General features: G+C 44.5%; 1 protein-coding gene across 1 annotated transcript in view; it reads right to left on the bottom strand.

The window, feature by feature from the left end:
- The window catches only part of LOC145391231 (acyl-CoA-binding domain-containing protein 5-like), a 92,133-nt gene that overhangs the window by 30,665 nt on the left and 35,937 nt on the right, over positions 1-25,531 (bottom strand). The window contains exon 3 of the mRNA XM_080265907.1: positions 6,334-6,527. Coding sequence (XP_080122033.1) covers positions 6,334-6,527 — 194 coding nt within the window. The remainder of the gene's footprint in view (positions 1-6,333; positions 6,528-25,531) is intronic.

Genomic DNA, 25,531 nt, shown 5'->3' on the forward strand with positions numbered 1-25,531 from the left:
CTAGGGGTATCGTAAATTGGGGTTTGCCTGTATCAGAATGGCTGAGTAGCACAATATTACAGATCTACAACCTTCTCGCAGCATGTCTTTGTGACTACCAGCACATTCTATGCCTGTGAAGTTAAGCCACAATTTTTAAAGACCTGAATGATATGTGGAACATTCCACTAGGGATGCCATTTTAACAATTTTCTTACTTTTAAGATTCCTTTATTTTTGTATTTGGATCCTACCTCATTTCATCTTTTAGGTGGAACATCAGGGTTGAGAAGATGATATACATTTTCATACACTTCCCCAAACCTTATCTGCCTGATCCAACTCACCCTCACCAGCACAATTCATTAGTATACTGTACTGTATTGTCATGTGGAACTGCTAGGGGGTTCCCAGGAGGCAAGGCACAGATGATTTTTTTTTTTTTTTTTTTAATGCGAGGAAGGAGGAACCAAAGGCCACGAGCCCGCAATACCTGTTCCTTACATGAGAAAAACAAAATACAAGAGAGAGCCAAATTCAAGACTCAATCATTTTGAGATGCCTGGACACACTGCATTTAAAAGACTGGAGATCATAGGAAGCAGGAAATATAGACAGAGGTGGACAGTTCCAGAGCTGACTTGTTGCATAAATGAAGGACTGGGAGTAACGGTTAACTCTTGCATTAGAGAGTTGGACAGAAAAGGGATGAGAGTTTGTTGCTAGACGGGTGCTATGTGCCCATTGTAAAGGTGGAGGAATGCATGCAGACAGTTCAGAGGAGCAGTGACCATTGAAGCAGCGATAGAAAAAAATTAAAGATGCAACACTGCGGCAAAGAGACAGAGGTTGAAGGGAGTCAGTAGGAGGAGGAGAGTTAATGAGATGAAAAGCCTTTGACTCCAACCTATTGAGAAGAACTGTATGTGGGGAACCTCCCCACACATGAGAGTTGTACTCCACACTGGGGCAGATAAAACCCCTGTATAGAGTCAACAATTGTGCAGGGCTAAAGAAGGAATGGAGTCAGGTTAGCACACCTAATCTCTTGGAAGCAGATTGTACAAGAGATATAATATGATCTTTCCAAGACAAGTCCTGAGTAAATGAAACCCCTAGCAGGTTCAAGGATGATGCAGGATTAAGCTGAATATCATTAAACATTAGTGGGTACACCTGTGGAAGATTTTGTCAGGTTGATAGGTGTAAGAACTGAGTCTTTGATGCATTAAAAACAACAAGATTATTTTTACCCCAGTCAGAGATATGAGCCAAGTCAGACACTAGGTGTGCCATAGCCTCATCCCTTGTTTGGTGAAGTAACTGCTGAGATGGGTGTTGACGGAACCGAATGGAAAGGTGAAGGGTGGAGTCATCAGCGTATGAGTGGATAGGGTTAGATGTACAGCTTAGATCATTGATGAATAAAAAGAAGAGAGTTGGTGATAGGACAGAGCCCTGAGGAACACCACTGTTGACAGATCTAGAAGAACGATGGCCATCTACAACAGCGGCTATAGAATGACCAGAAAGGAAGCTAGAGATGTTGGGACAGATAGAAGGATAGAAACCATAAGAGGGCAGTTTGGAAATTACAGATTTATGCCAGACTCGATCGAAAGCCTTTGAGATGTCAAGTGCAATGGCAAAGCTTTCGCCAAAGTCCCAAAAGGAGGATGGCCGGGAGTCTGAAAGGTAGGTGAGAAGATCGCCAGTGGAGCATCCCTGACGGAACCCATACTGACGATCTGAAAGAAGGTTGTGATAGGAAAGATGCTTTAAAATTTTTCCCTTAGGAATTGACTCGAAAACTTTTGAGATACAGGATGATAAAGCAATTGGACGATAGTTAGAGGATTGGGAATGGTCACCCTTCTTCGGGACTGGCTGAATGAAAGCAATCTTTCAGCAAGAAGGAAAGGTACAAGTTGATAGACAAAGGCGAAAGAGTTTGCCTAGGCAGGGTGTAAGCACAGAAGCACAGTTCTTGAGAACAAAAGGAGGGACTTCATCAGGCCCATATGCCTTGTTAGTATTGAGGCCTGTGATGGCAGAAAATACATCAGCTGAAGAAATTTTAATGTCAGCCATGAGTAAGTCAGAGGGGGGAAGTGATGGAGGAACAGCACCGGAATCGCCTAAGGTGGAATTGTAGGACAAAGTCTGAGTGAAGAGATCTGCTTTATCAGTAGATTAAATAGCTACAGAACCATCACAGTAGAAAAGAGAAGGGAAGGATGATGAGGTAAAGTCGTTAGAAAGGTTTCTGGCAAGGTGCCAGAAGGAGCGTGAAGAATTCGAGTTGGAGAGATGAGAGCATTTAGTCATCATCATCATCATCACCATCTGGACCTCCTTTCCCACCCAAGGGCACGATGAGGAGTAGCAATGTCCAGACAGCACAAACTTGCCCAATCCAAATAGGCCACACTTCCATTCACTCACCATTCAAGCCTCCACAATCCTGGCTCCACCAGATAAGCCAAAAACATTCACCACATTCTGCAGCTTCACACAATGTATCCAATTGAGTCAATTCGGACATTGCCATGCTCACAAGGGGTGCCAAAATCCCTGATCATGCACTTCTCACAAAATTCAGCCAGCCAGCTCGATCTCTTGTCAGTTCCCTAGCCTCACCGACTTCCAAACCTCTCTTCCTCACACATTCATCCACCATATCTTTCCACCTTCTCCTTGGCCTACCTCACCTCCTCCCTCCTTCAAATTCACTCAGGTATACCTTTTTTACCACTCTGTTGTTATCCATTCTTTCCACATGACCATACCATTTCAGAACACTCTCTTCGATTCAAGTATCCACTGACTTCCTCACTCCACACCTTTCACGAATCACATTATTTCGTATCCTATCCACCCTCTGTACTCCACATACATTCCTCAGCAGTCCCATCTCCACTGCTCTTACTCCTGACTTCATTTTCATGCCACACCATAGTCTCACACTCATATGTTAGAGCTGGCACTAACACTCTCTCATGTAAGCCTCGTGCAGCTGCAACACTCAAGCCTCTGTTTCTTGTCAAGGCCTTCATTGCAACAGCCACTTTTCATCCTTGTGTCACTCTACTTTCAACTTCTTTTGCACATTTTCCTCTCTTTTCTGTCACTGTACCCAAGTATTTAAACTCTCTCACCAATTCCAGTCTCTCTCCATTCACTGTGACATCACATTGGGAGTCACCTTCTCTCTCAATAACCATCACTTTACTCTTATCTACATTTACCCTCAAGGCAGGACGCTCACAGACATCAGCAAAACTCTGCACTAGCCTACTGAGTTCTTGTCCGGCACTTGCAAGCAGTACTGCATCATCAGCATACAACAAATTTGAGATATTCCATCTATCACCATTCATTACCAGCACCATCCCTCTCTCCATTACTCGTGTTTTTACTTCTCCCATCATCCCATCCATATATATACTGAACAACCAAGGGGACACCACACAACCTTGTCGCACACCCACACCGATCGTGAACCACTCAGTTAGATGCCCATTAACCCTTACACATGCTTTGCTACCATCATAAAAACTCTTGACAGCACCTAACAGCTTACCATCTACACCATACATGCGCAAAACTTTCCACAATCCCTCTCTGTCTACTTTGTTGTATGCTTTTTCTAGATCCATGAATGCCATGAACACCTTATGGTCCTTCTCACAAGCCTTCTCTGCTACCTGTCTCACTGCAAATACTTGATCCACACATCCTCTGCCACTCCTAAAGCCACCCTGTTCATCGCTCACTAGGACTTCTGATATCTCTCTTACTTTCTCTATAATAATTCTTCCATATACCTTTCCTACCACACTCAATAAACTTATGCCACAATAATTCTTGCACTTACTTCGCTCACCTTTATTTCTGTACAGGGGTACAATCACAGCCTTTTCCCACTCTGCAGGCACAGCTTAACTCATCCATGCCTTCTTACGTATCTCCTACAAGCACTTCATTCCACTCTCTCCACTACACTTAAGCATCTCTGCATACACCTCATCAACTCCAGCTGCTTTCCCATTTTTCAGCCGTTTCACAGCGCTCTTCACCTGTGCGAGTGTCATGTCTCCTTGCACTGCATTCCTTCTCCACAAACCCCCAAAACCAATCACGTTGACAGCCGCTCTGCTCTCTCTATTCCCATTCATCAGGCTTTCAAAATATTCTTTCCATCTGGTCCTTACTTCATCTCCATGGGTTAGTAACCTACCACCTGCATCCTTCACACCATCATATTTCTTTCCACTTTCACTTCTACATTTCCGCACCTCTTTCCAGAATAACTTCCTATTTTCAGAGTAGTTCGCATTCATTTTTCTTCCTAGATCATCATTTACCTCCTTCTTTTTCCTCTTCACTAGTCTCTTTACATGCTTCTTGCTCTCGATATACTCAGTTCTTATTTCAACTGAACCCCTATCCTGTAACCACTTTAGCCACTTCTTCCTCTTTTCCTCCACTGCTCTCTCAACCTCCTCATCCCACCATGCCATACCCTTCTTTTTTGTTGATACTCGTGTCACACCACACACCACTTTAGCATTCCTAACTAAGTACTCCCTATATGCATCCCACAGGCTGTTCAGATCCATTTCATTCCAGTTCACTGACTCTAACTCATCCTCTGCTTTGGTCCTGTAATCATCTGCCATTGCTTTGATCCTCAGCTTCTCAACTTTCAGTCTTTCTCCCTGACTACTCCTCTCTCCTGATCCACCTCACTCCTCTCAGCCTGATCTTGCATATGACATTATTTTTAGCAGAGTGAAGAACAGACTTTGCACGATTCCGGGCAGAAATGTATAAAAGATGTGATTCAGGGGTGCGTTGGCTCCGGTACCTTTTATAGGCCCTCTTCTTGCTGCGGACAGCATTAAAACAAGCGTGATTAAACCAAGGCTTTCTTGCATTAGTCAAAGGATATGAGAAAGGAATGCATGCTTCCATGCCCGAGAGAATAACCTCCGTAATGTGCAAAGCACACTCAGATGGTTCCCGGCCTTGGAAGCAATAATCATTCCACGGAAAATCAAAGTACTGCCTGAGGGCCTCCTAATTTGCAGCTCCAAAGTGCCACAGAAAACGTTTCTTTGCAGGGTCCACAAGTCGTACCGGAGCAATAGGACAGGTTAAGGTGATAAGGTTGTGATCAGAGGAGTCCAACGGAAAGAAAAGATTAACAGTGTAAGCAGGATTAGTTGTAAGGAAGAGGTCAAGTATGATGGAGCTCTCTACGAGGCAGTCAGGGATACAGGTAGGGTACTGTACAAGCTGCTCTAGTTCATTAAGGATAGAAAAGGTGTAGGCTTGTTCACCAGGTGGATCAGTGAAAGGACAGGAGAGCCAAAGGTGGTGGTGAACATTGAAATCTCCTAGAATGGAGATTTCAGAGAAAGGAGAAATGGATAGAATGTGTTCCATCGTAGAAGTAAGACAGTTGAAGTATTTTTGATGGTCAGTAAAATTAGGGGATAAGTAAACAGCGCAGATATATTTAGTCAGAGAATGACAGGAAAGCCGAAGCCAGAGTGTAGAGAACTCAGAAGAATCAAGTTCAGGAACACGAGAGCAAGATAAGTCATTGTGTATATATACACAACAGCCACCTTTGGCTTTGAAATGAGTATAGAGAAAGTAGGAGGATACAGAAAAGGGTTTGCTGTCAGTTGCCTCAGACAGCTGGGTCTCAGTCAGGAATTGAAGGTGAGGTTTAGAGGAGGAGAGGTGGTGCTCTACAGAGGGAAAGTTGGAGGAAAGGGCACGAATGTTGCAGATATGAAGAAGTGAGTCAGACAGTGGTTCCAGGCAACTTGAGTCATCGCCGGGAGAGGGGCAGAAGGTGGGGGCATTTATGGTCCCCCCCCCCCCAGGGACTCCGAGGCTATGTAGTTTAAAGCCATGATTACATTTTTTGAATTTTGGAAAAGGAAGTGTAGTGTGTACTATGCATGTAGTTTGGTGTTGACAGTTACAGAAACTTGTATTGGAGAGCATGCTGGCCTACTCTCTGTGTTACTGAGTCACTGAAAAAGTTCAGCAAAGGGGGATGGTTGGGAACTAGTCCCAAGGGCTGGTGAAACAGGAGCTCCAGCTCTCCCTGTCATCTGCTTTCCATCCACCTTGGGAGTACGGCCCTGCTCGACTGGTACTACAGTCTACTTGTATGTATACTGCATATGAACTGACTTTGCATTTTAATTTATAAAATGGCAGACATCATGACATGTGAATGGAAAAATGAATTTACACTGATAATATGAATAAGAAAACTGTGGGTTAAGCACCATACGAAGCTCCATCCTAAGACGTATACAACTTACAAACCTTCTTAAGCTCTTCCACATATGCATTTTTGGCCTCGTCTTGTGTCATATTCCCAAGGCTGCTCCAGGCCCTCCATTTATAGCCTTTGACTACCTCATAGAAGGCTGGCTTGGGCTCCGAACATGGCCCTTCGACTGCCTGCTTGTACAGCCCATAGAACTTAAGCATCATGTCATGTGATGGCTGGTATGGGCCTGTGGAGAGGAATGATTGTACTATATTTAATCTGTGACAAGCCATACAGATGCTATGGATACATATAGATAGATACATCCCTCCCACTGCTTTCTTGTATCCACTGTTCTTGTACAATGATTAAACCTGAGCATCATGTTGTGTGACGACAGGTAAGGGCCCATAGAAGTGAGTTAAATTTTTTCATGAGAATGTGCAAATAAAAATACCATTGACAAATACAGATAGATCCCTTCCACTTCATTCTTGTACAACCCATAAAACTTGAGTACAGTAATCCCTTTAATATCCGGATGCCCAATAACCAGACACTCCACTACCCGGACATTTGGCAGCCTTCGGAAGCCCCAAATGGCCAAAAAACAAAAAGAAATCCCCCCAAAATCCGATTTTTTTCCCACCCGTAATTTGAACTTAGTGCACAGCATGGACCAATTGTATTTTGCCGCATAGTTTCGCCGACATCCAGCAGGGCGATGCTGCCTCCTCCCCATTTCCCACTCATTTATCGTCGAGAGTGTACAATCTTCACCATGGCCGCCCACGTGCTCGCCTTTGTGGTGGTCCCCTACCTCCTGCAGGCCCTGTTGTTCCTCTGCTGCCTCTTCCTCATGTGCACCTGTCTTCAGAGTTGTCTGCAGGAGGTAGTCCATCACCACATCCCTGCAACACGCCCTTTGGCCACCTGCAACACCTACTTTCAGACTCTGAGAGTGAATAAACAGCAAAACCTCATCACAAGACCACACAGGAATTTACAGTGTTGTGCAAAGAACATAATGTGCAGTGTTAAGAAATTAGTATTCAGAGTGCAAAGGCTTCAGTTCACAGTGCAACACTGATGAGAGTCAAGTTCAGTAGAGAGCAAGTGAGAAAAGAATGCACAGTGTTAAGAAATTAGAATTTAGAGTGCAATGGCTTCAGAGCAGAGTGCAACAGTGACGAGAGTCAAGTACAGCAGAGCGTGTGAGAATAGAATGCGCAGTGTTAAGAAATTAAAATTCTGAGTGCAAATGGTGCACTGCAACACTGGATTACTGTAGGTGCTTCAGGTGCACCTTATTACTGTCAGAGTCTGAGAGGAGGCGGGTTATTCATTGCAACAACCAAGGACTTGTTGTAAGTACCCTGAATACTGATAAATATTTTCCATACTCACCTCTAAATCCTCATTCTCTGGTTCCTTTTCATTCATTTCATGCTTTCTGTCCCTTATTTGTGTGAATAGCACCTCAAACAGGTGCTACAGATGTCCAGTAAGGAGTTATGTTGGTGGTTTTCTGAGTTAGTCTGCGTTAGGGTCCATAAGTACCAGTACAGGAGGCAGGGTCCCAGTAACCGGACAAACCCACTTCCCGGACATGCTTTTGGCTGAATTACATCGGATATTGGGATGGTTACTGTATCATGTTGTGTATGGCTACAAGGGGCATTTGGAACTGAGCCTGTTTATACTGACTTTATCAAAGAAGGCAAATACATACACTGCCTTCATTTCTTCACTAAGCTGCTGATGAATTAACACCTATTTTTCACTTAATTAAACCAAGCCTCACTACACAACTGTTCCATTTAACATTATGCCTGTACACATCCTAGGCTTTTAGTAAGGATTATTGCACAGTGGGGTACATGCACCTACCTCTCCTCCCTTTCCTACCCTTACCCCAGCTGCATCTCCCCCCCCCCCACTGTCTCTCTGTCCCCCTTACTATGTTATCTATCTAAAGCAAATGTTGTTCCTGTTTAAACCTAAAGAATGTCTGAGTTGGACCATACCTATTGCATCCTCATGATAAAACAACAAGATCAGGACTGGTACATGGTATTCAGCTACATATCCCACACACACAGACAGATAAATAGGAGAGAGAGAGAGAGAGAATGAATTACAGTATAACCAATCCAATCATTCTACATACTCTAAGAAAAAAAAAGTGGAGATAAAAGGCAAGAGCACTGTACTAATATATGGATGAATGGAGCTTACAATGTCTATCTATCTATCTATCTATAGCCCGACGCCCTAATCCCGCAAAGGGTGGCCGCAGACAAAACGCCTCCAAGTCGCTCTGTCACCCACCATTTGACTACCTTCCCCCCAACTCACCCCCCCCTCCCTCATATACCTCTCAACTCCATCCCTCCACCTCATCCTTGGTCTACCTCTCCCTCTCCCTCCTCCCACCTCACCCACATACACCCTCTTAGTCAGTCTTTCATTCTCCATTCTCTCCACATGTATTACAATGTAATATAGCTAAATCAGCAGGTACTTCAAGGTATAGTTGAATGGTGATATAAGAACAGTTCTCATTGGAAGTCTGGGTTGTCTTCCATAAAATCACTTTCTTCCATGTACCGGTATGTTACAGGGCACTTTAAGTTTGCGAAAAATGGCAATCAATTTCACTTATACGTATGAGGCAGTTAAGGCTCAACAGACTAATTTTCGGTTAATAAACTACAGCTTACCGTAATGTTTTCTGTTGCTGCTTTTCTGTGGATTCAACTAACAGCCAAGTTTCCTGTAAGCCAAGAAACCATTTACAACGCTGGATGGCAACCATATAACCAAACCATACGTGCTCCCTACGTGTGACACAAGTGGGTTGGTGGAGGGTTAGTGCCCCTCCCCGTCCAAAAAATACAGTAATCCCTGTACTTTCCGGATGCCCACTTTCCGGACATTGTGGGCCTGGACCTTCGGAACCCAAAAATGGCCAAAAAAAGAAAAAAATCCCCCCAAAATCCAAATTTTCTCCCACCCGTAATTTGAAATTGCCGTGCGGCGCCGAACAGCTGTTACACCATGGATCCTTCATCCCTTCCTTCCTCCCCCCTTCCCCCTCCCCTGTCAGGGTTGCCATTTGGTATTTTTCATTACCAAATGTGGGCCAATTGGGTAATGAAAAATTCGTTTGGTAATGAATCAGAATAATGCATTACCAAAAGGATTTTTCACATGTGTGAGGATACACAGGATGGAGATGGTGGATTGTTTGCTCTCTCTGATTAATCTGCTAGCCTATATAGCATGAAAATAATCAACATGCTGTTAATTATAAGAAGAGTGATTACATGAATTTCCACTTGTATATATACTGTAATTAGTGAAGAATAAATGCTAGCTTTACGACTTTGGTAGTGAAAAGTTAAATTTTGTAATGAAAATTGAGGAGTTTGATAATGTGGCCATTGCGATCTGGCAACTCTGTTACCCCGTCATCAACTGTCACAGCCTAACTCCGATCGAGAGCAGATGCTTATCGTAATAGAAGCCACATGTGCTTGTTTTTTGTGAATAAACAGTGAATAAACTGCAATATCTCGACACTAGACCACACAGGAATTTACAGTGTTGTGCAGTGTTAAGAAAATAGAATTTAGAGTGCAAAGGATTAACTGTGGAGTGCACACTGGCGGTTGAAACTGGTGTGGTGCAATTAACAATGTGCAGTGTTAAACAATTATAACTCAAAGTGCAAAGAATTACTGTAAGTGCAGCACAACACTGGATTACTGTACGTGTTTCAAGAGCATTTTCACCACAGCCAAAGCCAGAGAAGGCAGCTGTAAGTACCCTGGCTGAGGTACAGCCACTTCTAATTCCTCATTCTTTGGTTCCTTTTCATTTATTTCATGCTTTATGTCCATTATTGGTGTGAATAGGGTCTTAAATAGGTTTAAATATGTGCTATGCATGTCCAGTAAGGAGTTATTTAGATGGCTTTCAAAGTTAGGCTGAGTTAGGGTCCTTAAGTACAAGTCCATGAGCCAGGGCCTTGTTGAAGTACCCAGAGTGTTTAATATTGTATAAACTCACCTCTAAAACCTCATTCTCAGGTTCTTTTGCATTTATTTCAGTCTTTTATATCCCTTATTGGTGTGATTTGGGTCTTAAATAGGTGCTATGCATGTCCAGCAGGGAGTTGTATAGGTGTTTTTCTGGGTCAGGGTAGGTTAGGGTCCATAAGTACAAGTCCAGGAGGCTTGGGCCCACTTTCCAGACATGCTTTTGGCTCTATTACATCGGAAAGTGGAGGGATTACTGTAACTCAAAGTCAAGTGGCCACCCCATACGGGATTATGACGTTTGGCGATAGATAGATAGACATTAAAATGAGCTTACTGTTTTCTGTTGCTATCATGGATAAACACTCAGAATATGATGTTAGGAAGTACAGCACCCATCAGCAGCAGTTTCTAATGTCAGACAACAAATACAAACCTAAAATCTTTAAAATCAAAATGCTGGATGTTTCCCAAGGCTTACTGTACCATTGCTATATATCAAGTTGCATGACCAAAGGTGTCCCAGTTCCTGAGGTATGGTACAGGGGAGGGGGAGGGGGATGCAGGAAGGTGGCAGGATCTTAGAACACTGAAAATTAATAGACCTGGGATTTACCGTAGACCTATTATCTGTGTAAGCTATTCGGCCACACGTGACATGATTAAGAGATGCTGAATCTTCAAGCTGCGATGTTTGTGGGGGGCGACTCATACTCCATTAATTTAAATTACACGGAGCTTTCCATCACTTTGCAATTTAATTCTCCTAGCTCAATGGCAGAATAGGACAATACTATGACTACATTCTTTCCATAACACTTTTTGTAACTGACAGCACATTCTAGTGTTAACCTCTTGCAATAGTTCAGTATTTACAACAGAGATGTGGCAATTTTATGCCTAATTTAAGCGAAAAGAATAGAGGTTTCTGAAATGCATGAGTTCCCATATACTGTACCTATCGAGTGCGTAAAACTGAAAAATGGCATCCACAAAATAATGTTGATGTGCCATAGATGATGGGGCCCTACAACCTTGACAATCAGTAGAGTTTGCCTTCATGATGGGCTTATCATGGTTTTAAAATAGCACAACCAATGATGGTCCACTTACTGAGACATTGTCCAAAAACTGTGCTGCACAGGTAAGGGGATGGGGGTTAGTGACCCAGTGACTGAGGACATCATATATAAATGGAAACTATCTATCTATTGCCAGACGCCTCAATCCAGTTTGGGGTGGCCACAAACAAATCGCCTCCACGTCGTCCTGTCCAACGCCATTTCACTGCCCTGCTCCCAACTCACACCCCCCTCTCTCATATACCTCTCCACCCCATCCCTCCATCTCATCCTTGGCCTCCCCCTCCCTCTTCCCCCCTCCACCTCACTCACATACACTCTCTTCGTCAGTCTTTCACCCTCCATCCTCTCCACATGGCCAAACCACCTCAGTGTGTTCCTCATAACACTTCCTATCACATCTACATCAACACCACAATGCTCCTTTATAATCTCATTCGTCAGCCTGTCTCTCCATGTGACTCCACAGGCTCCTCTTAAATAACTCATTTCCATTGCTCTCACTCTTGACTCGTGTCCTTCCAACAATGTCCAAGCTTCACTTCCATACGTTAGAGTTGGTATCACAATACTGTCATGTAGTAACTTTTTCACTTCCATGCTCACTCCCCTGTTTCTTATCACTGCTTTCAAAGAACCAGCAACCCTTCTTCCCTGCTGTACCCTTTCAAGCACTTCACCCTCCAAACCTCCATCCTTACTCATCACACTACCCAAGTACTTAAACGTACTCACATGTCCCAATTCCTCACCATCCAACCTCGCTGTACATTCAATGCCTTCACCTCTCTCAAAAACCATCACTTTACTCTTCCCTACATTCACCTTTAGATTCCGTTTCTTGCACACTCTCCCAAACTCATCCACCAAGCCTTGCAGCTCCCCTTCGTCTTCACTCAACAACACAGTATCATCTGCAAACAACAGTACAGGGAGTTTCCAAACACTATCCTCTCTCACCAGGGCCACTCCAACATCCACTACCCTACCTTGTACCTCTTTTATTACCCCATCCATGTACAGATTGAACAACCATGGAGACATGACACATCCCTGTTTCAACCCAACCTCCAAAGAGAAAAATTCACTTAGTTCACCATCCACATGCACTGCAGCCTTAGCGCCATCATACATACTCTTCACAGCATTCAACAACTTTCCAACTACTCCATATATTCTTAATACTTTCCACAATCCTTGTCTATCCACCCTGTCATATGCTTTCTCCAAATCCATGAAAGCCGCATACAACTTCTTTCCCTTCTCTAGAAACTTTTCCACTAAAGATCTAAGAATGAATATCTGATCTACACAACCTCTTCCCTTCCTAAAGCCTCCCTGTTCTTCTCCAACTAATTTCTCTGTTCTTTCTCTAACTCTGTCAATAAGTATCCTACCATACACTTTTCCTAATATACTAAGAAGACAAATGCCCCTATGATTACCACACACTTCTTTTTCCCCTTTTCCTTTGTACAAGGGAATAATTATACCTGACTTCCAATCCCGGGACTCTACCTTCCTCCCAGGCCAATCTGCACATCTTCCACATCCATTCTACTACTATCTCTCCCCCATGCTTCAGCATTTCACCACACACTCCATCAATTCCTGGGGCTTTCCCCATTTTGACTTTCTTCATTGCTTCCACAACTTCTATCCTACTGATTTCTTCCTGTCTTCTCACCTCCCTCCTTCTCCCAGCCATTCCCCAGCCACTTATACTCGCATTACTTCCATCCTGTATGTTCAACAATTCCTTAAACTGTTCTCTCCATCTGCTCACTTTTTCTCCTTTCTCCACTTGTAATCTACCATTTTTATCTTTCACTCCCCTGCTAACCTCACTTCCACCCTGTCTTACTCTTTTCACCTCTTTCCAGAACATCTTCTTACAGTCCCTCCACTTTACACTCAAATTCCTTCCAAATTCCTCATCCACTCTCTTCTTACTCGCTCTTACTAATCTTTTCACCTCTCTCTTTCTTTCTACATATAACTCTCTCTTCCGCCTCTCAACTTCTTCTATGCCCCTACTTCTCATCCATTCATTGTATGCTTTCTTCTTTTGTGCCACAGCCTGTCTCACCTCTTCAGTCCACCATGCTGTTCCTTGCACCCCCCTCCGTCTTCTCTTCCTCCCACACACCACATCACATGCTGCACATATTGTTTCTGTAAATATCCCGCACACACCTCCCACATCCCCCATCTGCTCCAATTCATATTCGCCCAATCGTTCCTCCACTTCTCTCTTATACTCTGCCTTTTTTCTCATCCTCTTGTAAACTTTTAAACAATTTATCTATATGGGCTTAATTTTTTCCACTGAATATGCCACTGTAATACCAATGGGCACTCACGGCACTTACTGTCACATAATGGTCTCCAAATCATAGCAGTTACTTAAAGTTATTTTCTGCTATAAACTTGGCTACATGACCTCCGTATCACATCACTGTTCTCTGGCAAACCCAGCAGGCTACACTCACTTGCCTTATCACAGTACACAGCTGTACTGCTCTTCCAAACTTTTCATATTTTCTCAACAATTTTTTGTCTTTAAAAATCATTAACCATACTTTTACTATTTCAGGCACTACATTTATTAGCTCACATTCAATAATTTCCATACACTTACTTTGACACTTCCCTCATTCAACCATTCGTAAAAATATGAACCAACAAAAATCAGCCACCCGATACATGCTACACTTATTTATGATAAGGGATGGATGAAGAGAGGAAGAGAGACTGAGGGATAGTGTGGAGGGAGGGAAGAGAGGTGGAAAGGGGTGATAAGCAGGGTAGGGGAATAAAGGAATGAGAAAAGGATGGTTGCGGGGCAAGTAAGACGCGATGAGATGGGGGGGGGGGGAAGAGGCTAAAGCCCTGTCACACACAAATGACTCAAGGGCCAACCGTGGCACAACTCAAGGTCATAATGCATTTTTTCATTGATCGTCCCTTGATTCGCCGACAAAGCCTAGACTCTTTAGGGCACTTGTGAGCCGCTGGGACGACTCGTCGGGCCTCACGATTTTCTAATGCAGGCGTTAAAAAATAGTGGCCACCTCACGACTTGCCAAAGTCATGTCACAGTTGTGTTGCAGTCGGAAGTGTTGTATGTCGGTCGTGATGCTGTCTTAGCTCAATTGGATGTGTCATGATGCAGTCAGTGTGTGCCAAGAAGCTGTTGCCGACAAAAAAAAAATGTTATGACTGTGTGTCCCTCATCAACTGACTAGACACAGGAGAGGTCCATGGTGATGCTCTGGGTGTCACTGGTGGTCCAGGTGTGATGCCCCACCCCACACTGGGTGTCATTGGTGGTCTAGGTGTGATGTCCCCGCCCCACACTGGGTGTCATTGGTGGTCTAGGTGTGATGTCCCCGCCCCACACTGGGTGTCATTGGTGGTCTAGGTGTGATGTCCCCGCCCCACACTGGGTGTCATTGGTGGTCTAGGTGTGATGTCCCCGCCCCACACTGGGTGTCATTGGTGGTCTAGGTGTGATGCCCCACTCCACTCTGGGTGTCATTGGTGGTCTAGGTGTGATGCCCCACCCCACACTCGATGTCATGGGTGATTCAGGTGTAATACCCCACCCCATGGGTCGGTCGTGGGGGTGTCCTAGGGGGGTCGGGGTGCATTCCCCAAACGCGTCACGAAGTCGTCTTGCGTTCGTGGGCAGTCACGTCACGGTCATGGCTGACAAAAATTTAAATTTCATATTTGAAGACTCATAGCTCCGTCGCCTCGTGATCTTGTTGCGTTCTTGAGGACGTCAAGACCGGTTGTGAGGCAGTCCTGACGCGGTTGTTAGGCAGTCACGAGCAGAGCAGATTCGGGACCAGTCGGGAGGTGTGGGAGCCAACTAGGACATGACCTTGAGTCGCGCCACGGTCGGCCCTTGAGTCGCATATGTGTGACGGGCTTAAGGGAGGAGACATATTTGCGGGGGAAAGTGAGGAGAGAGAAATGATAACATGGCCATCCATAAAAGTAAACAAAACGTAACAATATTATATGGATACTTATATGGCCAGCATCACTGGCGGATTTTTGGCACGAGGCAGCCCATGCTTTAGACACGGGCTTATTTTTCCTCGGGTGATTCAATTTTGTCCTGCCACACCTTTTGCTGCTATCTTGGTATAATGAATAACCTGGAAAAGGGCGTATTCTTGGCATATAAGAGTTCGTAGTAGCTTCCTCTGCGATTTTCTCTGCATACTACAACATAACGTATGGTTTTTATCCTGTAGCAATTTGATGTTGACATGGTCTGCGTCAGTAACAATGAATGGTTTATACGTGTAATACATATGCAAATCGAGAGGAAAAGGCGTTATGAAATCTAAGGCGAAGGACAGGCAGCACAGGCTACGTGATCTACGTCCATTTAAGCCACAGGAAACTTACGGAGTTATGGCTTTTTTTGTTTGTTTTTGTTTTGATTGGGGTGGATTTTGAACTCGGACTCATTGATGGTTCTCACTTGATAATTAAATGTAACAAACAAAATCATTACCAATTTACCATGAGAGAGACTGCGGTATCATTCAAAATACTCGTATCTACCATCGTCGTGGCACTGATGGACGAAATTTCCCTCCAAGGTTTGAAATACAAAGAAACACTGGGGCTAAAATGCGAGATAACTTATACCGCCTACAAACACTAGAGCAGCTGGATACGTGCTACTACTGAGCTATATTTTGTCCCTCACAACTACGGTGACACGTGGACGTATTCATAAACTCTCCTACGCTTAAGCTGTATTTATGTATAGGTGTTTGGCTTCACATTTAACTACTAAACATTTTACAGTCAAATTATAGTGAAAACCGAAGTGCCAAAATGCGAAAAACGAACTGTGATAATAGTTATCTGTTATGGGGAAAATTTTTTCTTATAAACAAGTTAGAATTACAAATCCAGCCCACCGGCCAGTCCCGCGCGGAATGAGATGAGCAAACTATATCTGAGGCGGAATATCTAAGGCGGTCAGTCACTAAACCAAATTTACTTAAATCTGGCCAAAAATTAACATCTCGCCATCTGGGATGCTGAAATATAACAAGAGATTAACACCAGAATACAATGCTACTCACCAAGTGTTATGGAAACGAGTCGTAGGATTGTATTTTCTACCATTAAGCTACACGAAAAAAGTTCGAACAGGACAAAAATGAAATTCCCTTGTAAATTCTTTCCCATGTGAGGGGAAGACTAAAAGAGACCATTTTGTCTCCAATCATTCTCTCCTTATTGCCTTCCTTCTTCACTTCTGTCCTTCCTCTCTTGATACTTCCGTATTTCTTCCGGCCTTTATTTTCTCTCTACCCCTATCAGGTTTGACATTTGGTTTCATGGTATGAATAGTTTAAGGACCTCCCACTGACTCTAACCCATACATAAAAGCTGAACCATCTCAGACATGCATTAGCCCAGTACGACTCTGGTTACGTTGGGCTGGTTTTGAAAGTTCTTCTGACAAACTGGTATTATAACTGCTACGAACAAGTCACACCATACCACCAATCGTGCCTGATCCTTACCATACAGAAGTACCTTCATTTACAGATCACCAAGAAACACAGCTCACAAGGTCAGACAAGGCAGATATGGCCGTGGACACTTTCCACTTCTACTCTACTCTCATACACCCAAAGATTAGATAATACTACAGACACGTGTAAACCATGTGAGAATAGACTCAACATAATTAGTAAATAGTAATGCCACACCATGCAGTATTCAAGCAACTAGGACAGCAACACAAAATTTCATGTAACTTATGCTGAACCAATGATGTCCTGAAGATGTTAACCTTCCCCCCACCACCTGACTACAGGCATCGAGTCAGATCCCAAGGCCCAGGAGTCCTCCTCCCTATTACACTCCTTTACATGTCACCCCTTCAGTGCTAATACCCACCATCCATGCTGAATACATGCTAGGGCTGTCTCATTCAGAACTGGCGTGACGGTTACAGGCATTGAGGGTGTTTTTATAACATCTCAGTGGGTCTTGTTGAAGATTCAAGTCCGCTACAGTGAAATTTAAACATTCAACATATTCCCTCCCCCAACTCATTTTTTGAGAGAGCAGACTACAGTTTGCAAGCATTTAAGGGTGTTTCATTACTAAGCTGCTGATGAATTTAATTTACTGTACTTAGAGTTGCTTTGTGATTAATTATATAACTGAGGTCAGATTTTCTTTTTTACCCCTGAATCAAAAACTAGTGTTTCATAATCATAATTTGCCTGCACACATCCTAGTGATGCTCGAGAGGATCACCTTCATGAGGTGGCACAAAGATGAGTGGGCTCAGTCATACAAGCATCCCTCTCCAGTAATGGGGTCCAGTGATTTCTCATTACAAATAACTTTTTTTTTTTTTCCAGTAAGGTCATACTAAATTACCAAAAACTGCCTGCAATGACTCCAAAACTACCTATACAGCTGATTTATCATTTTCATCCAAATTGCAGCATCAGTTGTATGGTGAAAGTTGTGATGTTTTGGAAACCATCTATTTAAAACAAGAATTCCCTATACGACATGTGTACACCAAAATTCCTGATAAATGTAGATTACAAACTGATAGTGTATGTAACCTGGTGACACATCATGTTTGAGCTTTGTTATTCTTAAGACCCAAGCTTTCCTAAACACATAATGATCATCATCAATACCACCTTCATCTTCGTTATGACCATCATCAGTAACCTTATTTCCTTGTAATAAATGGAGTGGGTAAGGTATATTATATATATATACATATGAAATACCTAACCGACGAAATGACCCTAGGGAGGGCGCAACACCCACCCCAAAAGGAGGTCACTGGGAGGTTCACAGGGGCCCGAGCCACACCGGCCCATGTCCCCAGCTACCATATGCCCCTCTTCCACCCAGCCAGACCAATGGGAAGTGCACTGCTCAAGTGCATTACCCTCTGACCCGGACAGCACTCATCAGACTCGGGGTGGGGCTTGTTTTCATACAGTCCCATGTAGGCCCTCATGGCAGAGTCCACCGGACCTGCCATCACAAGAGGAGGAAAGACCACTGGTCTTCCTAGACCTACATACCCCAAGGGGAGCAGCAGCGCAGTAGAGTCCACCAGATTTGCTGCAGAGGGAGATTCCATCGGACCTTCCTCTTCTGCCAACCACCTTCGGGAGCAGGGGTATCAGAACATCCATCGGACCCCCCCCACCTGTAGTCCCAGGGAAGGGAGCAGAGCCATGGTAGAGTCCACCGGACCTGCCGCAGAGGGGAAATCCACCGGATACCCCTCGGCTGTGACTTTCTCCTAGCAGCAGGACAATGGTAGAGTCCACCAGACCTGCCACAGGAGTCAGAAAGTCCATCGGACTTCCTTCTTCTGCCGTCCCCGGGACGGGTGGTGCCCCGGCAAAGTCCACCGGACTTGTCGGGCAGAGGGAGAGTCCACCAGACCTCCTTCCTCCACCACCCCAGGAGGGAGCCTTGGTAGAGTCCACCAGACCTACCAGAAGGAAGAAGAGTCCACTGGATCTCCTTCCACTGCCCCGGAGTGAAGTTCCAGCAGAGTCACCGGACCTGCCAAGCTGAGGGAAATACCACCGGTCTTCCCTCCTCCACTACCCCGGAGACTCCCAGCAAGGGCGACATCCCTGGCTCGGCCCACCTCTTCAGAGGCCGAGTGAGACGCCCCTCATGCTCCCCCTGTACCACTAACAGTAGAGATTTCTCCCCTACAGGACTCCTGTTGGAGAGTGTCTGGAGCAGAACTGTTGTGAGCCTGGGTGTCCTGTCCCTGCAGCCAAGCCCCCGATGCCTCCAGCAGCTGTCGGACTCCCCGAGAGCGAGCGGCTGCAGACGACCCCTGATGGCCTCCCCCTCCCAACGAGACAGCAGCCCCCAGACCTCAAGGAGTGCCCTGACGACCCTGGGCCCGGACCAGCCAGGATCCTCCACCAGGACTCCCACCCCAGCCAAGGGCAGGCGTCGAGCAGCGCGCCTACTGGCCCTATTTGGCCCCAGTCCCGAGGGCCACCACACCGCTAAGGCCCCCACCAGGAAAGGGCCTCCCACGACGCCACCCTCCCACCTACACCGGACACCTGAGTGTCCAGTGTAGGTGGGAGGGTATACTGTGGTGGGTGGGGGTGCCCATCATTTACCCACTTAGTGCAGTGTAGTGGTATTCTGTTTTTAGGGTAGCTCTACACTGAGTGACAAGCTAAATTATTTCCTGTAAACCAGGAATGCATTTACAGTGCTGGGTGGTAACCTTATAACCAACCAAAACATGTTCCCAATGTGACAATAAGTGGGTTGGCAGAGGGTTAGTGCCCCTCCCCGGAAAACAAATAACTAAAAATACGAACAAAACGCCTCGGACCAGGACTGACCACAAGGCGCCGACTAAGAACTGTACAAAGGACATGGTAAGGATTGCGACGTGGAATATAAGGGGAGCAAATGATGAGGTGAAAGAAAGAGAGATTGTCCAGGTGCTTGAGGGTGCGAAAGTGGATGTATGTGAATTAACTGTCTATCTGTCTATCTATTGCAAGACGACATAATCCCATAAGGGGTGGCCATTCGACTCTGAGTTATTTGTTTTACAGGGAGGGGCACTAACCCTCCACCAACCCACTTGTTGATATGTAAGGAGCACGTATGGTTTGGTTATATGGTTACCACCCATCATTGTAAATGGTTTCTTGGCTTACAGGAAACCATTTGGCTTGTCACTCAATGTAAAGCCACCTGTAATGGAAAGAAAAGCAATAAGAAGTGACAGGAAAGCTGGGAGAAATAGGAAGAGAGGAGGACAGGCACAGAAAAAGAATGATAAAGGCTAAGCAAGAAGTAGGCAGCACTACATCAAGTGAGTGGATGATGGTCGCCACCACCTACCACTAATAATAATAATAATAATGATAATAATAATAATAATAATAATAATAATAATAATAACAGTAATAATAATACAAATAATAAAACAAGCAATCACAAACTAATTCTTACCTTTTTTCCTCATATCAACAGCATCTCAGCTTCATGATGTGAATTAACTGAAACTAAATGGAGAGGTGAGAGTGTGAGAGAATGGGAGTATGGATGGGGTATATGCATGGAAGTATGTGAGAATGAGAGGGCAAGAGAAGGAGTGTGAATTGTTGTGAGTAACAGATGGAAGGAGAATATAAGAGAGTACAGATCGGTTGGCTCAAGGACTGTCTGGAAATATTGAAAGTTGGACTACCAATGTGGGCGATTGTGTGCGTGTATGCACCAACACAAGATTGTGCAAGCAGAGTGAGAGAAGAGTTCTGGATAAATGTGGAAGTGTGCATGGAAAAGTTTGAAAGGAAGAGAGAGTGTTTTTGATTGGAGATATGAATGGAAAAGTAGGGAATATGAAGGTGGATGGAGTAGTTGGTGAGAGGGGTGTGCTTGCAGAGATGGATGAGAATGGCAGTGCTTTAGTGGACATTTGTGCCAGGAGGGGGGTTGGTAATAACCAATACCCTCTTCAGGCACAAAATGATCCATAGGTATATGTGGCGAGTGATGAGAAGGGTGGGTGGTGAACTGAATGAATGGAAGGCAGTGATTGATTATGTGTGTGTGGATGAAAGGATGAGAATGTGTGTAATGGATGCAAAAGCATTATAGAGGTTGCGGGAGTGGACTTTCTTAACACCACCTGAATCTAGGTCCAAATGAAAAAGAGAAATAGAAGAAGGGAAGGACAGGAGGAAGTAATTCATGCAAGGAGAGTGGAAGGGTTGCAAGAGCATGGAAAAAAGGCAGAATATAAGAGGGAAGTGGAGGAGCGACTGGGTAAATATGAATTGGAGCAGATGGGGGACGTGGAAGATGTGTGCAAGATATTCACAGAAGAAATCTATGCAGCATGTGAGGTGGTGTGTGGGTTGAAGAGAAGACGCAACGGGGTGCAGGGAACAGCATGGTGGAATGAAGAGGTGAGACAGGCTGTGGCACAATAGAAAGCATATAGTGAGTGAATGAAAAACGGGTGTGGAAGAAGTTGAGAGACGGAAGAGAGAGTTATATGTTGAAGGGACAAGAGAAGTGAAAATATTAGTAAGAGAGAGTAGGAAGAGAGTGGATGAGGAATTTAGAAGGAATTTGAGTGTAAAGTGAAGGATATGTAAGAAAATGTTCTGGAAAGAGGTAAAGAGAGTTAGACAGGGTGGCAATGAAGTTAGTTGGGGAGTGAAAGATAAAATGGTAGATTACTAGTAGGGAAGAGAGAAAAAGTGAGCAGATGGAAAGAACACTTTAAGGAACTGTTGAACATAGAGAATGAAAGCAATCCGAATGTCAGTGACTAGGGAATTGCTGGGAGACGGAGGGATGTGAGAAGAGAGGAAGAAATCAGTAGGATGGAAGTTGTGGAAGCAATGATGAAAGTTAAAATGGGGAAAGCCCTAGGAATGGATGGAGTGTGTGGTGAAATAATGAAGTATGGGGGAGAGATAGTAGTAGAATGGATGTGGAAGATGTGCAGATTGGCCTGGGATGAGGGTAGAGTCCCGGAGGATTGGAAGTCAGATATAATTACTCCCCTGTACAAAGGAAAAGGGGAAAAAGAAGTATGTGGTAATCACAGAGGCATTTGTCTTCTTAGTGCAATAGGAAAAGTATATGGTAGGATACTTACTGACAGAGAAATAACAGAGGAATTAGTTGGAGAAGAACACGGAGGTTCTAGGAAGGGAAGAGGTTGTGTAGATCAGATATTCATTCTAAGATTTTAAGTGGAAAAGTTTCTAGAGACGGGAAAGAAGTTGTATGCAGCCTTCATGGATTTGGAGAAAGCATATGACAGGGTGGATAGACAAGGACTGTGAAATGTATTAAGAATATATGGAGTAGATGGGAAGTTGCTGAATGCCGTGAAGAGTATGTATGAGGGTGCTAACGCTGCAGTGCGTGTGGATAGTGAACTGAGTGAATTCTTCTATTTGAAGGTTGGATTGAATCAAGGATGAGTCATGTCTCAATGGTTGTTCAATCTGAACATGGATGGGGTAATAAAAGAGATACAAGGTAGGGCAGTGGATGTTGGAGTGGCCCTAATGAGAGAGGGCAGTGATTGGAAACTCCCTGTACTGTTGTTTCCAGGTGATACTGTGTTGTCGAGTGAAGACAAAGGGGAGCTGCAAGGCTTAGTGGATGAGTCTGGAAGAATGTGTAAGAGATGTCATCTAAAGGTGAATGTAGGGAAGAGTAAAGTTACTGTTTTTGAATGATGTGATGTCAGTGAATGCACAGTGAGGTTAGATGAAAAGGAAATGGAAAATGTGAGTGCATTTAAGTACCTGGGTAGTGTGATGAGTAAGGATGGAAGTTTAGAGGGTGAAGTGCTTGAAAGGGTACAGCAAGGAAGAAAGGTTGCTGGTTCATTGAAGGCAGTGATAAGAAACAGGGAAGTGAGCATGGAAGTGAAAAAGTTACTATATGACAGTATTGTGATACCAACTCTAACGTATGGAAGTGAAGCTTGGACCTTGCTGGAGAAACAGAAGTCAGGAGTGAGAGAAGTGGAAATGAGTTATCTGAGAGGAGCGGAGTCACGTGGAGAGACAGACTGACAAATGAGGAAGTGAAGGAGCATTGTGGTGTGGATGTGGATGTGATAGGAGGTGTTAGGAGAAACACACTGAGGTGGTTTGCCCATGTGGTGAGGATAGAGAGTGAGAGACTGATGAGGAAAGTGTATGTTAGTGAGGTGGAGGGGGGGAGAGGGAGGGGGAGGCCAAGGATGAGATGGAGGGATGGAGTAGAGAGGTATATGAGAGACGGGGGTGTGAGCTGGGAGCTGGGCAGTGAAATGGCGTTGGACAGGACGACATGGAGGCGATTTGTTGGTGACCACCCCTTACTGGATTAAAGCATCTGGGAATGGACAGATAGATATATGTACGGTATATCTATATCTATATCCATATCTATATCTATCTATCTATCTATCTATATACAGTATATATATATATTATATAGACAGATAGATATATAGATAGATAAATATATATATAAATATCTATCTATCTATCTATCTATCTATAGCCCGACGCCCTAATCCCGCAAAGGGTGGCCGCAGACAAAACGCCTCCAAGTCACTCTGTCACCCACCATTTGACTACCCTCCCCCCAGCTCACCCCCCCCTCCCTCATATATCTCTCAACTCCATCCCTCCATCTCATCCTCGGTCTACCCCTCCCTCTCCCTCCCTCCACCTCACCTACATACACCCTCTTAGTCAGTCTTTCATTCTCCATTCTCTCCACATGTCCAAACCACCTCAGTGTATTTCTCCTAATCTTCTCAACCACATCCACATCTACCCCACAACGTTCCTTCACTTCTTCATTCGTCAACCTGTCCCTCCACGTCACTCCACATGCTCCTCTCAAGTAACTCATTTCCACTGCTCTCACTCTTGACTTGTTCCCCTCTTGCAAGGTCCACGCCTCGCTTCCATACGTCAGGGTAGGGATCACAATACCATCATGCAGTGACTTCTTAACTTCCATACTCACCTCCCTATTTCTCATCACTGCTTTCAGTGTACCAACAACCTTCCTTCCCTGCTGTACCCTTTCACGTACTTCATCCCCCAAAGTTCCATCCTTACTCATCACACTACCCAAGTACTTGAATGCACTCACATTCTCCATATCCTCACCATCCAATCTCACTGCACACTCTGTGACTTCATTCCTCTCAAACACCATAACTTTACTTTTGTTTACATTAACTTTCAGCTTCCTCCTCCTACACACTGTCCCAAATTCATTCACCAAACCTTGCAACTCCCATTCATCTTCACTCAACAATACTGTATCATCAGCAAACAGCAACACCGGAAGCTTCCAAATCTCACCCTCATTCATTAGGGCCAGCCCCACATCCACTGCCCTACCTTGCACCTCCTTTACAACCCCATCCATATATATATTAAACAGCCATGGAGACATCACACACCCCTGTTTCAGTCCCACATTGAGATCAAAGAACTCACTCAGCTCACCATCCACTCGCACCGTAGCCCTAGCTCCCTCGTACATACTCTTCACAGCACTCAACAATTTCCCCTCCACTCCATATATTCTTAATACCTTCCACATACCTTGCCTATCTATTCTGTCATAAGCTTTCTCCAAGTCCATGAAGGCAGCATACACTTTCCTTCCCTTCTCTAGATACTTCTCTACTAAACATCTTAGAACAAATATCTGATCTACACACCCTTTTCCCTTCCTAAATCCCCCTTGTTCTTCTCCAACTAGCTCCTCTGTCATATGCCTAACCCTATCAATGAGTATTCTACCATATATTTTACCAGTCACACTAAGAAGGCAAATACCCCTATGGTTACCACATACTTCTCTCTCCCCTTTTCCTTTGTACAGAGGAACAATTATACCTGATTTCCAGTCCTCTGGAACCCTTCCCTCTTCCCAAGCCAATCTACACAACTTCCATATCCACTCCACAACAATCTCACCCCCATACCTCAGCATTTCACCACACACTCCATCAATTCCTGGGGCCTTTCCCAACTTAATCTTCTTCATCGCTTCCACTACTTCCGACCTACTGATCTCTTCCTCCCTCCTCTCATCTCTTCTTCTCCCAGCCATTCCCCAACCACTTATACTCACACTGCTCTCACTCTCTACATTCAACAAATCCTCAAAGTGCTCCTTCCATCTCCTCAATTTCTCTCTTTTCTCCACCAACAATCTATTATTCCTATCTTTCACTCCCCTATTATTTCCCCTTTCACAGTGCCTTACTTTCTTTACCTCCTTCCAAAACAATTTCTTACTCTCCCTCCATTTCACACTCAGATTCCTCCCAAACTCTTCATCCACTTTCTTCTTACTCTCCTTCACCAGTCTCTTAACCTCCCTTCTCCTGCTCACATATACCTCTCTCTTCTCTCTCTCATCTTCTCCCCTACCTCTACTCGCCAACCATTCACCATATGCCTTCTTCTTTTGTTCCACAGCTCGTTTCACCTCATCATTCCACCATGCTGTCCCTTGCACACCCTTGCATCTCCTCCTCACTCCACAAA

The sequence above is a fragment of the Coenobita brevimanus genome, chromosome 17, assembly GCF_032717465.1.
Source record: "Coenobita brevimanus isolate Jiangsu-jjx chromosome 17, ASM3271746v2, whole genome shotgun sequence".
NCBI classification, from domain to species: Eukaryota; Metazoa; Arthropoda; class Malacostraca; order Decapoda; family Coenobitidae; genus Coenobita; species Coenobita brevimanus.